The 16,056-nt window shown below is 34.5% G+C and overlaps 2 protein-coding genes across 2 annotated transcripts in view; both read right to left on the bottom strand.

The window, feature by feature from the left end:
- Nucleotides 1-16,056, bottom strand: part of GC (gamma-glutamyl carboxylase) — a 64,335-nt gene that overhangs the window by 35,814 nt on the left and 12,465 nt on the right. The gene's annotated exons all lie outside the window — the stretch shown is intronic.
- LOC141403447 (uncharacterized) lies at nucleotides 1,289-5,243 on the bottom strand. The gene has a single exon (XM_073985852.1). The coding sequence runs from the start codon at nucleotides 4,428-4,430 to the stop codon at nucleotides 3,765-3,767; it is 666 nt and encodes a 221-aa protein (XP_073841953.1). The 5' UTR covers nucleotides 4,431-5,243; the 3' UTR covers nucleotides 1,289-3,764.

The following is a 16,056-nucleotide window of genomic DNA, read 5'->3' on the forward strand; positions in this document are numbered from 1 at the left end:
TCAGTTGGTTCATGTTTGGAAAAAAAAGAAAAGTGTTGAGATATATCTACTATTCCTGTAATAAAACGAAATTAAACTAATTGTTCCTATTCACTTCAATACAGTTCGTGGTAGAAGGTATGAAAAGTTCGGCCCGTCCGAACTTAACGCTTTTTTACATGTTTATTGATCAATTTTTCCTTATATTTTTGATTGGAGGATTGTAATTTCAAACGTTTCTAATGATTTTCACTGCTGTTATCATTTTGTAGTTATAGTAGAACAATGTAAACCGTGTGTACGAATATGTTGAGTCTATCAGCACTAGCTTGAATTATTGTATATTGCATTTATATTTAAAATATTTAAAAATTGTATATGTGAATTTTACAAACTAAAATGAAACCAACCCCTTGTTGTTAGATACATACAAAAGGTGCTTGTTATTCGAAGGGAAATTTGTTTCCAACATTTCGCTCCGAATCCGTACCGAAATCGGAAGAAAAACACCGGTATATTCGAAGGGAAATTTGTTTCCGTCATTCTCTCCGAAATCGGAAAGAAATCTGAACGAATTCCCCTACGAAAAATCGTATAGAAATCGCAACGAATTATGAACGATTTTGCTTCCGAAATTGTTCAGATATGTCGAACATCAGACATTTAGTTTGCTGGGTAGTTTCAGCCTCACTCACTTATCACTAAGCTCTTTTATATAATAAGATTTGAAGATAATAAATATTGTTAATTTTGGGAAAATATGGAGGAAAATGCACATTGCCAACAATTATCGAATTTGAACCCTCATATAGACAAAACTACTTGACGTATCAGTACCAAATTCAAAAACCTACTAACAGGAATGTTTTCTATCGACTGCCATCAATATATTTGTACAAAAGTCGAATATGATTTCCTAACATCCTTGCCTAGCTGCCGCTACTGAAGCCACCCTGCCAATTTTTGAAGTTTTGGCAACAATTAGAGTGTCTAATGTCAAGTTATGGACTCTGCTGTTCTAGACTGAAAGAGATCGCAAATTACGTATTACTATTCTCTTCACTCGGTCGCAATCGGTTGTTCACAGTTTTACCACAGATTCCAGTGATACAGCACTTCGTTTAAATTCTCCGACTAGCGTAGTGACTTTCAATGTCAGGTCTCTTACTCTGGGGTTTTACGAAATCCACTGGATTTCAAATGTCAATTCCATTGCGTATTGACATTTGGGTGCCAGATGGGCATACTAACCATTACACTCCCTGTGACCTGCTACTGCCTCCATTACCCATTAAAACACTCACATCCATTTATGGTGTTTTATTTCATGAAAGTTTATTTTGTTTGGTTTCTTTAAAAATTTGATATAAATACATGCATGCAATTACTTTGTTTGCTTTTTCTTTCTCATTGTTTATCATTCCCTTCTAGTGTTGTATACTAAATACGTTAATTGTTGTTCTCTTGTCGGTTTTGGTTTTTGTGAATATTTTTTATTGCGTGTTGTAAAATTACATTCATACGAAAAGGAGAATAAAGAAATACATTTAATGGAAAAGTGGAAAGTAATTAAATATTTGTTTGTTTGCGTATAAAGGAAAAAATCTGAAAATTGGCATATCCATATTGGGAAGTTGGAAATCGTTAAATGACTCGAGTTAAAACCCTTTATACGAACAATTAATTAATTGCACGTTGATTTTGCTTTATTTATTTTTTATTATGGCTGTTTGATTGGTATTTTCCATTCCTTTATTTGTTTGTTATTTTTCTTGTTTTTCTTTAATATTTTTGAAAATCTCTAAAATCGTTTACGACGACAAGCATTTTGGAAAAAATTTGCTTCAAACTACATTTTTGTTATGGATAATTGTTTTAAAAGTACAATAAATTGTTAATAGTTTTTTTGTTAAGATTTCATTTCTAATACGACAATTTCTTACTTGTTGTGAATTAAAGTTTTTCTTTGTTATATTTTTATGGTGATATTTTGAAATAAATTAGAAGTTTGGGGTTTTTTGTTTGTTAAAAAAAATGAAAATAAATCTCAAAGATGGTTTTGGTTTTGTTTTGAAAATAAATAAAATTTTTATTTTTTTAAAAAATAAATAGAAAAATTTTATCCAATTTGTTATTTCAATAGAAGGAATTGGATTTAAGTGTGTGAATTTGTTTTTTTTTTTTTAGAAGAAATACATATGTATACATATAATAAATATAATTGAGAATACAAATAAGAATACTATTAAACATATAAATATGTGGTTGTAATTAGTAATAATACAATTTCAAAATACATACATTTACGTTGTCCATACATTTATGCAATATATAATTTGTTTTTGGTTTTGTTATAAATTTACTTTCCACCTTTGTGGGGGGGAATGTACTTAAAAGTTAATCTTTGGAAATATTTGAAATAGAAATAGTATAATATACGTTTAAATATGTATGTATGTCTTTAAAGTCATTATTTTGCATCATTATAATGTTATATATGTGTGCCGGTCCTTCCGCTCCTTTTTGCCTTCCTCTTGCCTTCCATTTTGGTTATATTCGAAATTTTCTTTTGGCAAATTTGAAAGTAACCCTTTAAGGCAGGGAGAGACTTAAAGGCCGTCGGCTGACTTGGCTTCAACTACAGTAAAAATTGTATTTTATTTAATGAGGGGTTGGAGGAGATTTCTTGCGTTACTTTTAAAAATGTTGGGTTCTTGTTAAGTTATACGGTTGTAATAATTTTACGACATATATGTATGTATGTGTGTAATTCAAATTTCTAATATTTTATACTTTTGTGGGGATTTTTTTTTTGGTTTGCCTTCTTTCTCTTCATAGAGTAGTTCTCAAATATTAGTTAATAGTTATTGTGAGTTTTCTGTTATAAATTTCTAAAATATTTTAAAGTATATCTCTTGAGTTTTGTTTATCTGCTGTTGGTTTTTGTTTTACTTTCTTTCTTCTTTTTTTTGGTAATATATTCTCTTTATGTGAAATACAATAATTTGTTGTTGTTGTTTTGTTCATTTTAAGCTTTTTTGAATTATTTTGAAAATTTATTAGTTTCTTGTTTTAAGCAAATTCTCAATTACATTTGGTTTTCAATTGCAAAAATGTGAAAACTTTTGAAATATATAGATATATATGTATGTAATATATAAAAGTATATGTATGTATATGCAATACAAAGCCCTGACAAATGGGTTACATTTTTTTGATAAATAAAGAGGAAAAAAGGTAAAACTGTTCTCGAACATTGATAAATGTTGCTGCTCCTACTTTGTGTCAATTGTTTGGTTGGTTCATTTCACTCAATTTGGTGGTGTCTGTGTTAGGGGATTTTTCTTCCTTATTTTGTCGGTATCCAACACTTTGCAAAAGACATTTTCTTCAATACTGTTTCTATTTCTCTCTATTACCATACTCTCATTCTCTTTGTTATGAGATACACACTTTTGTTCTTTTTTTTCCCTTTCATGGCTGCCACCCCCATTGTGCAAAGATAAACACCCCTAAGTAACAAAACAAAACACCAATTTCCTCTGCTCCTTTTCCAGATGTTCCATGTCTCATGTCTCTGTATCTGCAACCATTTCTCCATCTCCACAAAGTTTTTTTTTTTACATTTCCTTCAATCAGCTTTGTATTGCACATCATCCACCATTCTTTTATACCTCCCTCCATCTTCTCAACTGGACATCGTTTGCTTCGTCTTTTTCATTTTAAATTTTTTTCTTTTAATTATTTTTGAAAAATTTCACAAAATTGTCTTCTTCTTCCTTCCCTTAAATGCGATTTTGATTCAATTGGGAACGTGGTGTAAATGGTGAGACCATTACACCACTGGGCCAAATAGCCTCGTTGAACAGTTCATTGAAGCGATAATCCGGTATGGAAATTTTGAACTTACAATAGGACAAGGCAGCCAAATTGGCATCATTTTTCACCAATTTGGTACACTTCACCAAATTCTTGTTCATTTTCAACTCCTCGGCCAAATGCTCAATGATGTCTTCCTCTGAGGTGGAGGTGGCGAATTTACCCACCTGCACCCATCGACCGTAGTCGCACACGACCTGCAAACGATCCGAATTGCAGTTATTGCCCACCACAATCAGACTGTTTGTCTGCTTTTTAACGTCGTTGTTGGCATTGTTGGCGTTCGGTCCCATTTGGAAGTATTGCTGATACATACGACCCTGTATCTGGTTGACCCCATTCACCAACTTGTTCAGCTTATCCTCCATGGCCTGCAATTTGGTGGCCATGGCTTTGGGCGATTGCTGGCGACAATCGTCACAGCTGAACACAATCATGGGGTTCTTTTGTATGGCCTCATACAGAGTGTCATCGATGTTGACACAGCTGCGATGGAACTTCTTTTGGCAGGCACAGGTAATGCCCTCCTTGGCGTTGATGGTCTTTTTGCACTTGACGCAGTTCTCGGGCATTTTAGGTCTTCGGTTGTTGCCGCCGGAGGCCGTTGCCGTCTTATTTGCCAACGTTTTCGGTGTAGTCGCTTGGACAGGAGATTCAGCCGACCCTGAGTTGTTGGCTGCTGTTTGGGCGTCCGAAGAAGAGTTTTCTGCCTTTGGGGATTCCACTTTTAATGATTTTATTACTCACAAAGGAGTCAAAATTTGGCCTCAAGAAAAAATTCCAAAATCGGTTACAACTTAACACCCGAAATTTGTTGTTTCACTTCTGACTTCAGAAATTCTGTGGTACAGGAAACAGAACCGGATTGGATAATTTCCCACTGCTGGACTATTTCTGCCACAAATCTCTGTGAAAAACACACACACCTACCTCCTTGTTGGTTGGTGGGCTGGTTGGTTGATTGGTGAGTACTTTGCCGTCGTCGTCGTAGAATTGCACAAATTTGAAATTTGTTGTTGCCTTTTCGCTTTTTGTTCTTGTTTTTATTATTTTTTATGGATGTAACCACGTATGTGTGACTCGTCGCCGCGTTACCTCCACTGGATACATACACAATGTATGGCTGAGAAGTTCTTTGGTTTCTGCAGTTGTTGTTGTTGGTATTTTTTTATTCAAAATGTCTAAATTTTTGGGGTGTTATAAGAAATGAGAAGTGAGGGAGAATTGAATTGAAATTATTTAAAGAAGAATTGCCGCTTCCGCCAAACTAGATTTTTATGATCCGTACGCTCCGAATGCCGCTGTTCAACTGTGCTCGGTAACCGGCTGTTGGCTCAAGCATTGGCTGTTGTCATCGTCGTTGTAGCCTTATCGACCACCAGCAGCAGACCGGTCATGCGAATTAAACAGAGAGTAGTGCAAAAACCACCCTTAATCGGGGAGGATTTGCGTTAGTGCTGTGTTGCTAGTGGTGGTGGTGGTGAGGAAGATTATGGTAATAATATGGCCTTTAACGTATTTTAGTCCTACAAATCAACTCTCTTTTTTTATGGGATAGCCAACATGAAAACACGTATACACATTGTAACTTGGGCACTGTGGTTCCAAGGATTTTGGTGGTAACAATTTCACAAATGTTTTTGTTTCTATTATTCAAACAAAAGGGTTGCAAATATTCACTGCCCTACTTCGTCAGGTTTGTTTTATTATTTATTAAAAATATGTACCTATTTGATAAAAGTTGTACACCGTCTTATAGTATGTTTATATATAACCGGATTTAACAAACCCACTGGGTTTCAAATGTCAATTCCTTTGCGTATACGTCAAATAAATCCTCATTAAGAAGGTTAACCCTGAAAAGGCTATAATATAAACATGGCCTTAGACAAAGTACGTAGTATATCACGTCTTTTTTATTATTTAGACCATTGAATGGGAACCTGAAGTGTTCGTTCAAATCCACATTACAAATATATATACCCCAATATTTAGTGTCCCTCCAGATTTGTTTCCACAATATTCAATAATGTACAGTGACTTCCACGACTTTATTAAATAATATTGAGTTTACATTTCCGAAATCCACTCGATTTCAACTGTCAATTCCATTGCTTAAACGTCAAATGAAATCCAATGGATTTCAGATGAGTTTTTGTGGCATGGCTGCACCTAAGAAAACATTTTGAACATCTTTGTGAGGGAGGTTTTCCGATATAGTTACGGTAACCAATATTTTTGAATGAAAATAGAGTACATATATTCCAAAATGTACATGCCAAAAATGATGACAGAAACCCTTTGGAGGTCTTCTAAAGAACACAGAGGACTTTGGAGGTCTTCTAAGGGCAACTGAAGACATTTTGAGGCTTTCTAAAGCCGACAGAAGACCTTTGGATGTCTTCTAAAGACAACCGAAGACCTTTGGAGGTTTTCTATAGACAGCAGAACCCCTTTGGGTGTATATTATGGACAACAGAAGACCTTTTGAGGGCTTCTAAAGGCAACCGAAGACCTTTGGAGGTCTTCTATAGACACACGGTGCTCTTGAAACAATTTTAAATGGAAGGTGCTTACACCTCGGAAGTTTTTGCGGATTCTGAAACTACAATGTTTATAGATGAGAAAAATCAAAAAACAAAAAATAAATCGCGATTTAAGATGTCATTTTAGGGGTTGCTTAGGTTTTCACGATTTTGCTTAGAAACCGCAAGTCCTGTCAAAATGGGACTAAAGAAAATTTTGTAGCAGTGAAAATTCTCTACAAGATTTTTTTATGGTATTTTCGTAGTTTTTACCATTTTTGAGACAATGCACTGACTGTATCGCCCCCTTATAAAACAACACGGTGAGCCTTAACTAAGTTTAAATGGAAGGTGCTTACACCTCGGAAGTTTTTGCTGATTCTGAAACTACAATGCTCATAGATGAGAAATATCATGAAACAAAAAAAATCGCCGGAGGGATTTTAAAATAAATCGCGATTTAAGTTGACATGTTTAGGGGTTGTTTAGTCCTATCAAAATGGGACTTAAGAAAATATAATAGCTATGAAAATTCTCTACAAGATTTACCTTTAGGGTATTCTCGTCGGTTTTACCGTTTTTGAGATATAGATCTTCAAATTGGGACAATTCAAATTCAATTCAATTCTGTATGGCCCCCTTATAAAACAATGTCATGACTACAAATTCCCAACTTAAACTTTGAAATCTAAAAAAAATGGTACAACTTAGGATAAGTTACTCAAGCCAGTCTTGCAGAGAATTTTCACAGCTTTAAGATTTTCTCAGGTCTCATATCGATAAAACTTACCGTATTCAAGCAAAATCGCGAAACCTTAAAAAAAAACTTAAATATGTAAACTGAGCTTCCTTATCTCAAAAATGGTACAGGCTGGGAACAAATGATAAACGTCAATCCTGTAGAGAATTTTCACAGCTATAACATTTCCTTTAGCTCCATTTCGATTGGACTTGCGGTTTCCAAGCAAAATCGTGCAAACCTAAAATACACCTAAAAATGTGAATTTTGACCGCGATTTATTTAAAAATCCTTACAGCGATTTTTTCTTGTTTTTGGATTTTTCTCATCTATGAACATTGTTGTTTCAGAATTCACAAAAACTTCCCCTGTGTAAGCGGTTTTCATCAAAAGTTAGTTAAGGCGCACCCTTCATGACATTGTTTTATAAGGGGGCGATACAGTCAGTGCATTGTCCCAATTTGAACTTCCATATCATAAAAACGGTAAAATATACGAAAATATCATAAAGGCCAATCTTGTGGAGAATTTTCTCTGCTACAACATTTGCTTTAGTGCCATTTACATAGAACTCGCGGTTTCCAAGCAAAATCGTGAAAACCTAAAGAACCCCTAAAAATGTGAACTTAAATCGCGATTTACTTTAAAATCCCTCCGGCGATTTTTTTTTGTTTCATGATATTTCTCATCTATGAGCATTGTAGTTTCATAGGATTTTAGCCTTCGAATGTTTGTATCCTATACGATTGGACAGAATTAAATATTTACATTCAGCTTAACCACATATTAAATTTATTGTTCCACGTGTGATTGTGCAAAATGGAATCAAAAGAAATCTGTGCTCTATCTGCGTTTCTAAGATGACAAGAGGTGATGTATGTAGAAATGATAATGCCATGTAGACATTTGTTTCTATAACAAATGTATGGAAAACATTGAAAAGACATGTCCATTATGCCGAGGATCAGTTGAGGGTAACAGATTTTTCAAAAATATTAATAAGAAAAATATATAATATTTCATATTAAATCATAGGAATAGAAATAGTGCAAAGGAGAACATATCAGAGACAATCGGAGCAAGATAGAGTACGAATAATTGAGAAGGCAAACAGAGGAGGTGATTGGAAAGAGCTTGCAGCATCTCTTTTAATACCATATAAAACAGCATTTACTTGGGTTAACCGGGAATTCGAAGAGCCAAAACCACGTGGTGGTAAAAAACCACATATACTATCAGGAGCAGAAGTCGATGAAATAATGAAATGGGTTGAAGATAACCCATGTATAACCCTAAATACAATCAAGGAAAAAATATTCAATACCTTTCAAAAGATAGCCCAGATTTCTACAATTTCGAATACCATCCATGGAAAAGTTTTTTCAATTAAACCTGAGGCAATAAACTCTCCGCAAAATAAACAAAAACGGTCAGAATATGTGCAAAAACTAAATGAATATATACGAGAGGGAAAGCAGGTAATTTTTATGGGCGAAAGCAATTTCAACCTTTTTGCAAAAGGAGCAACGGATGGTCTCGCACTGGTACTAGGGCAGTGCAAATTCTCCCAACGTTCAGAGATCCAAATGTTGATCTCATTGGAGCAATAGGCGCGTGCGGCATAATAAAAATGGATCGACGCCGTGGAGAGGAAACGATGCAAAAGAGTGGGTCCAGTCGGTTTTGTTAAAATGGGTGGAAATGGGGAACCAATTGTCGGAACTCGTTCTTGTTGTGGATAACGCTCTATGTTACAATAGATTGGAGGAAATATTTTTGCATTCCCCCGCGTCTCTTTTACGATTAGCGCCTTATTCTCCTCAATTAAACCCAATCGAAATTATATGGGGTAAAATAAAAACTTATGTTAAAGGGAATTTGACCATTCCAACAGTGACACCACCAAACATCGGTCAGCAGAGCTTGCAATATTTGGAATCTGTAATAGACGAAGCTTTGTTAAATATTAGTGTCGGCGACTGCAGTCGAGCCATTCAACACTCCTCAACATTCCACAAAGAAGCCCTATCTCTGAAAGATATACCTGTGGGACGATAGATTATTTTACATTTGTTTTTAACTTGTAACACTATGTATTTACGTAGTATATTGATTATATGCGTTGTATATAATTTATTTACAATCCTATCATCACTTTAGTCGTTAGCTGTTTTTCTTGTTAATGTAAATAAACCTCAATACATTATTAAAGATATGTGTAATAGATTATTTTTTTAATGTCAATTGAATATTTCTGAATTTCAATTGAAAACTTCTGAATTTCAAATGATGTATTCTGAATTTCAAATGGAATTTCTGAATTTCAAATGAAAAATCTGAATTTCAATTGACGTGTTCTGAATTTAAAATGGAATATCTGAATTTTAAATGGAATTCCTGAATTTCAAATGGAAATTCGGAATTTCAATAGAAAAATTCTGAATATCAAATGGAAATTCCGAATTTCAAATGGAATATCTGAATTTCAATTGCAATATTCTGAATTTCAAATGGAATTTCTGAATTTCAAATGGAAAATCTGAAATTCAAATGGAGTATTCTGAATTTGAAACGGAATATCTGAATTACAAATATAATGTCTGAATTACAAATAAAACATCTGAATTTCAAATAAAATGTCTGAATTACAAGTGGTATTTTCTGAATTACAGTTGAAAATGGTGTAGAGGCAACAGAAGACCTTTGGATGTCTTTTATAGACAACAGAAGATCTCTTGAGGTTTTTATAGACAACACAACACCTCTTGAGGTCTTCTAAAGACAACAGTAGACGTTTTAAGGTCTTCTTAAGACAACAGAATAACTTCGGAGGTCTTCTAAAGATAACATAAGATCTCTTGAGGTCATTTATAGGCAACACAAAACCTCTTGAGGTCTTCTAAAGACAACTTTGGAGGCTTTCTAGAGCCGACAGACGACCTTTGGATGTCTTTTAAAAACAACCGAAAACCTTTGGAGGTTTTCTATAAGCAGCAGAAGACCTGTTATGGGTGTCTGTTATGAATAACAGAAGACCTTTTGAGGGCTTCTAAAGACAACCGAAGACCTTTGGAGGTCTTCTATAGACAGTAGAACAACTTTGGGGTCTGTTATGGATAACAGAATAACTTCTTAGGGCTTCTGAAGGCAACAGAAGACCTTTGGAGGTCTTCTAATTGCAACTGAAGACCTTTGGATGTCTTCTTAAGACAACCGAAGACCGTTGGAAGACTTCTATAGACAGCAGAAGACCTTTGGGGTTTTTTGAGTGCTTCTGAAGACAACAGAAGACCTTTGGAGGTCTTCTAAAGCCAAAAAAAGACCTTTGTATGTCTTCTAAAAACAACAAAAGTCCTTTGAGGGTCTTCTAAAGGCAACTGAAGACTTTTGGAGGTCTTCTATAGACAGCAGAAGACCTTTGGGGGTTTGTTATGGACAACAGAAGACCTTTTGAGGGCTTCAAAAGACAACAGAAGACCTTTGGAGGTCTTCTAAAGCGAAAAAAGACCTTTGGATGTCTTCTAAACCCAACAGAAGTCCTATGGGGGTCTTTTAAAGGCAACTGGAGACCTTTGGAGGCCTTCTAAACCCAACAGAAGACATTTGCATGTCTTCTACAGACAGGAGGTCTTCTATAGACAGCAGAAGACCTTTGTAGGTCGGTTATGGACAACATTTGCGATCTCTTTCAGCCGAGGAGAAACCACCTAAATTTATGGTGTTTGATGTTGCAGATTTATTTTATGCGCAATCCTGAGGGAATTTCAATGGTGGTAAACAGCTGGATTAATGAGAAGTCGAGTATCTAAGCAAGATCCTCAAACTATCGTAAGTCATCCTAAAAGTTCCCGAAGCCTGGAAAATGGACAGGGTGGTCCAGTTACTGAAACTTGGCAAAGGTGAATCATTCAGGCCGATCTCACTTTTGTCATTAGTAGAAAAAATACTTGAGGCGCTAATCCTCTCATCATCAATAGAGGTTACGGAAGCAGCAGTTAAATGTTTTTTTTAAATAACCGAAACCAGTTTTCGCTTTGCTTTGCAGTCTTTAGTTCGAACAAACCAATTAGGGAAAACTGCATTTAGGAAAAAATCGAAATTTGTAATAGGTATTGTTTTCAAAATATCGGATATGCAATAACATGTGAAAAACAGTTTTAGTTCTCTTGTCCAGATACAAATAGGTATGATTCCAAATTCTATTAAACAAAGTATTAAACTTTTGTAGTGTTTTTTTTTTGTTGTAATGTAATCCTTACCACTGTGCAACTGTGCAGTCTTAAGGGTTGTTTTTGTTATTTTTTTGCACTGCGATATAGAAAAGTTTCAATACCCTATAAGGGCGATTTGTTTTCATCCACTTTGTAACGCATTTGTTATTCTCTGTAAATTTTCACAACTGAGTCCGGTCTCTCGCTGATACAATTTCAGTTCTCTTGGTCATGTGTGGTGCTTAATGACGAATTTTTCTCATTTGTTATTCACCTACACCACCACTAAAGTTAGTTGCCATCACACAGAGGGTTAATACCTTTCCCCCAAAAACAAGTTATTTTCAGTTTTCCAATTTTCTAACAGATTTATTTTTGTAGCTTTTTTTCTTATTTACCAAAAAGAGGGTGGTGGTGAATGTAAACCGGTGGTGCATTTTTTGCGGCACGCTCAGCTGTCCTTTTTATTAGAGGGTGGTGGTGACTGGCTGGTTGGTTGGTTCGTTCATTCCCTTTGTTAGCCAGCACTGAGTGATAAGTGATAATATCTACTCTTTGATATACAGACAATGCCAAGTAGGGGTAGTATGCCTGTTTACATTGTTTGTATGATAATGATTTGTGTGTGTACCTACATTTACTTTGTAACTTTACGTACCTTCTGTGTATATAGAATGTATTTACTTGATAAACTATTCCGAAATAGAAAATGAATAGTTTTTGCAAAATTAATACAACAAAATTTGCTACGAATTGTAATAATTGACAATGTTCTTTTGCACATGGATTTGTGATTAGCGATGACAACTATTTTATAGTCAATCCAAGAGAATTTAACGCTTATTATTAAAATTGGCCAAAAAAGTTTATCAAAAAGAGTCTTATGAACTGTATGCTTTTTGATCAATTTTTTTGGCCAATTTTAGTAATAAATCGTATCATGAAGATGGTTTTATTGATACTAGTTGATAGAAGTTATAAATAGAACAAATTTCACACATGAAAGTGGCCATAATTGTGGGGATTGTTTTTAACCATCCAAAGGGAAATTGTTCTTGAAATTGCATACATACATTCACATACGCGTTTATTGTACATTTGACATTTTTAATTAGCACATATAGTTCTGTGTTTGAATAACACTATGCACCACTGAAAATGCAAACAACTCATAATGGGCATTTTCTGAAAGTACTCATTAAGACTATAAAAACCCTAGTTGGGTTTTGCATTGTTAGATCGGGTTTGGATTTTACAGCTTCATCTAAACCGGGCTAAAACGACCCTTTTTCCATTGTCCGAGGCCTTATCTCAAAAACTAATAAGAATTTTGCTTTGTGGTTTTCAGCAATATTATAGCCCTAAAGTAGTAGAACTTATGTGTCGAACAGTTGAACGAGAACAAACAGCATCTAGCGGGTGAAAATCGATAAAATATATGAATGTCTACATAATTTCTGGAACTCTAGTCAGTAGCAGCTGAACTATTTATTGGGAGTCGAACCAACTAACCTTTCGCAAAAATTTTCCAAATAATGTGTTCAGCAGTTCATATTTGGGATTTCAATGCATTGTTGATATATTTATCGAATTGTATTTGAAAAATATGCTAACAATATGTAACAGTTTTGGAGATATTGTGCGAAATATACATAATAATGCATTTTGAGGCAATAAATGCAGTTTTTCGAGTTGATTATTTCTTCAAATATTTTCGTCATTCTCTTATCTACAAGTTTGCTTCGGAGTTTTAAACAAGATTCGAATTGGTTTCGGAGATAATGCCTCAATTCGCTGCAAAAAATCAATATTTAGCCATGTTTAGACGAGGCCATAAAATCTAAACCCGATATAACAACACAAAACCCAAATATGGTTTTTGTCGACTGGGTCTGTACTTTTATAAAATCCGCATTAGAAGTTGTTTGCACACAATTGTTTCGAAAATATTGCACAGTGTAATATTTACAGTGACTGTCACTGAAAATTGGTATTCAGTGATTTTTCATAGTCATTTGTTGGAAAACATATTCAGAAACTAACAATTTCTAGCCAAATTCTCTACAAAGGGACACTAACTACGACCATGCAAAAATCACGTCGGAACATCATTCTTTCTGTCGCAATAAATGACAAAACTACTGAAAACGATAGGGAACTAATTATTCCACCATTCTGATTACTAAAATCACATTAAAAGCGAAAATTAATCGATTATTGTGGTACATCACTGTCAATGCTCAATTAAAAATACCCATTTTTTGTTTTCCTGTAAAATTTTAGTAGAACGATACAGTAAACGGAAAATTGTTGTATGACATCTTAAAGACAACTTTTCAGCCTACAAAATTGTTTTTTGAATTGTTGAAAAATCTCAACTCCTTTCCAAGTTATCAACGTTTACATTTTTTATTTCAGGTTGCATGATTTTCAGTGACAGTCTCTGTATATGTGTTCCCACACAAGTCGCCGAAGGGATGCGGCAGACTTCTCTCATACCAATGAGTGCAGGACGATTCATATGAGTTTAATGATATGGGACCCACTTATAGAGAAGTTGTACGTGCCTGGAATACTCAGGAAATATAGCCAACTTTACGCTGAGGGGTATTTTGCCACCGCATAGTGTTTTAGAATCGTGTTTTCCTGGTCAAAAATCTGTAACTTTTGAATGGATAAAGATATTTTCATAATTGTGTATGTTCGCAGAGAAATTCAAGGTCAACACGCAGAGAAAAAATATTGTTGGAACAATCATATTCTAAGAACAAAATAGTGTATTTTAAAATTCTTAAAATGTGTATTGTTGGCACAACAATATATTTTGTGTCATCATGTTCCCTAATAAAAAATATATGGTTGAAACAACAATATATATTTTAAGATTTTTAAAATACACTATTTTGTTCTTGAATATGAATATTCCAACAATATCTCTTTGTGTGTGAAGGTTAAAAATTTAAGTTTTTTCCATATATTCAACAAAATATGAGTGTTTTTGAGTTTTTCACATGTTCTAACTATTTAAAAAAGATCAATCAATTGGGTTTTTATAAAACTCATATAATAGTACGGTTACACTAGAGTTTTTTGCCGGGTTAACCCACTTTGAGAGGATTTATTTGACGTTTGCGCTATGGAATTTACATTTTAAATCGAAACCCACTGGGTTAATCCGGTTAAGTCTAACCGGGGTATAACTCTTATAAAAACTCATATATTAAAAATGTCAAATCGTGTAAAAAAGTTACACGGTGCTCTTGGACCAACTTTAAATGAAAAGAGCTTACACCTGGGAAGTTTTTTGCGGATTCTGGAACTACAATGTTCATAGATGAGAAAAATCATAAAAAAAAAATCGCCGGAGCGCTTTTTAAACAAATGTGATTTATTTAAAAATCCCTCCAGCGATTTATTCTTGTTTTTGGATTTTTCTCATTTATGAACAATGCTGTTTCAGAATCGGCAAAAACTTCGTGTTTTATTTAAAGTTATTTAAGGCGCACCGTACATGACATTGTTTTATAAGGAGGCGATACAGTCAGTGAATTGTCCCAATTCTCAAATTCCATTTCGATTGGACTTGCGGTTTTCAAGCAAAAACCTAAAAAACAAGTAAAAAAGAATCAGTCGGCTTTGCCGACAGAGAAATACCCTCAGCCTGTATATATTGAAACAATTTTTTCCCAAAAAATATATGTATTTAGGGGTTTTTAAAAATTGTCGATTGTTTGAGTGGAGTATTCCCCCATTGGCTCAACTTCATTTATTACCCTCTATTACAGAGAGTAATGTTTTTCAAAACGAACTGACAGTGTTGCAAAATTTTACTGATCGCTACCAATATCATGATTTCATCCCGGCGAAGGGAATTATAAATTGGCTTCTCAGTTTTTGAAATGATGCCTTTTTTAGCGAAAACCCGAACTCTTTAAGTGTCTAGTATTCCCATATGAATGAGAATCACACTCACTTTTCGGCTTTTCCAAAGAAACACCAAAATCAAAATATTTTGCAACATGTCAGCACGTATCAACTAAGAATTCTTCGAATTCTGTGAGTTGAAAAAGAACACCAACACAGTTGCCTGTGAGGTTGTTTATTGGAATTTTGTTTTTTTGTTTTTAACAAAGCTCCAATTCGCCCGTGCCTCGGCTGTTTTTTGTTTGTTTTGTTTTTTGTTGAAGTTCAATCTCATTGTCGATTGTTTGAGTGGAGTATTCCCCCATTGGCTCAACTTCATTTATTACCCTCTATTACAGAGAGTAATGTTTTTCAAAACGAACTGACAGTGTTGCAAAATTTTACTGATCGCTACCAATATCATAATTTCATCCCGGCGAAGGGAATTATCAATTGGCTTCTCAGTTTTTGAAATGATGCCTTTTTTAGCGAAAACCCGAACTCTTTAAGTGTCTAGTATTCCCATATGAATGAGAATCACACTCACTTTTCGGCTTTTCCAAAGAAATTTTGGGAATTTGAACCGACAAAAATGTTCATTAGGATTAGAGATCAAAAGTTTTGCGGAGGAGATATTAAAATGAATGGATCTACATTGAAAATTATGGAAGTGGATCTTCAGCCACTACATACTCGTATGTATGGTGCCATAGGGTGTTTTTACACCCTTCGGGATGTTTGGTCAAGAAGTATGGACTTGTCCCTGAAAAAACGTTTATCATCGTAATTGAGGCAGTGAATGCAAGTTGCTTTAATAAAA

Source organism: Musca autumnalis, unplaced genomic scaffold (assembly GCF_047663935.1).
Source record: "Musca autumnalis isolate F117 unplaced genomic scaffold, ASM4766393v1 scaffold_4, whole genome shotgun sequence".
In the NCBI taxonomy this organism is placed as follows: domain Eukaryota; kingdom Metazoa; phylum Arthropoda; class Insecta; order Diptera; family Muscidae; genus Musca; species Musca autumnalis.

Bases quoted from the DNA above. Each gene is read 5' to 3' on its own strand.
- LOC141403447 (XM_073985852.1), bottom strand. From the start codon at position 4,430: ATGCCCGAGAACTGCGTCAAGTGCAAAAAGACCATCAACGCCAAGGAG.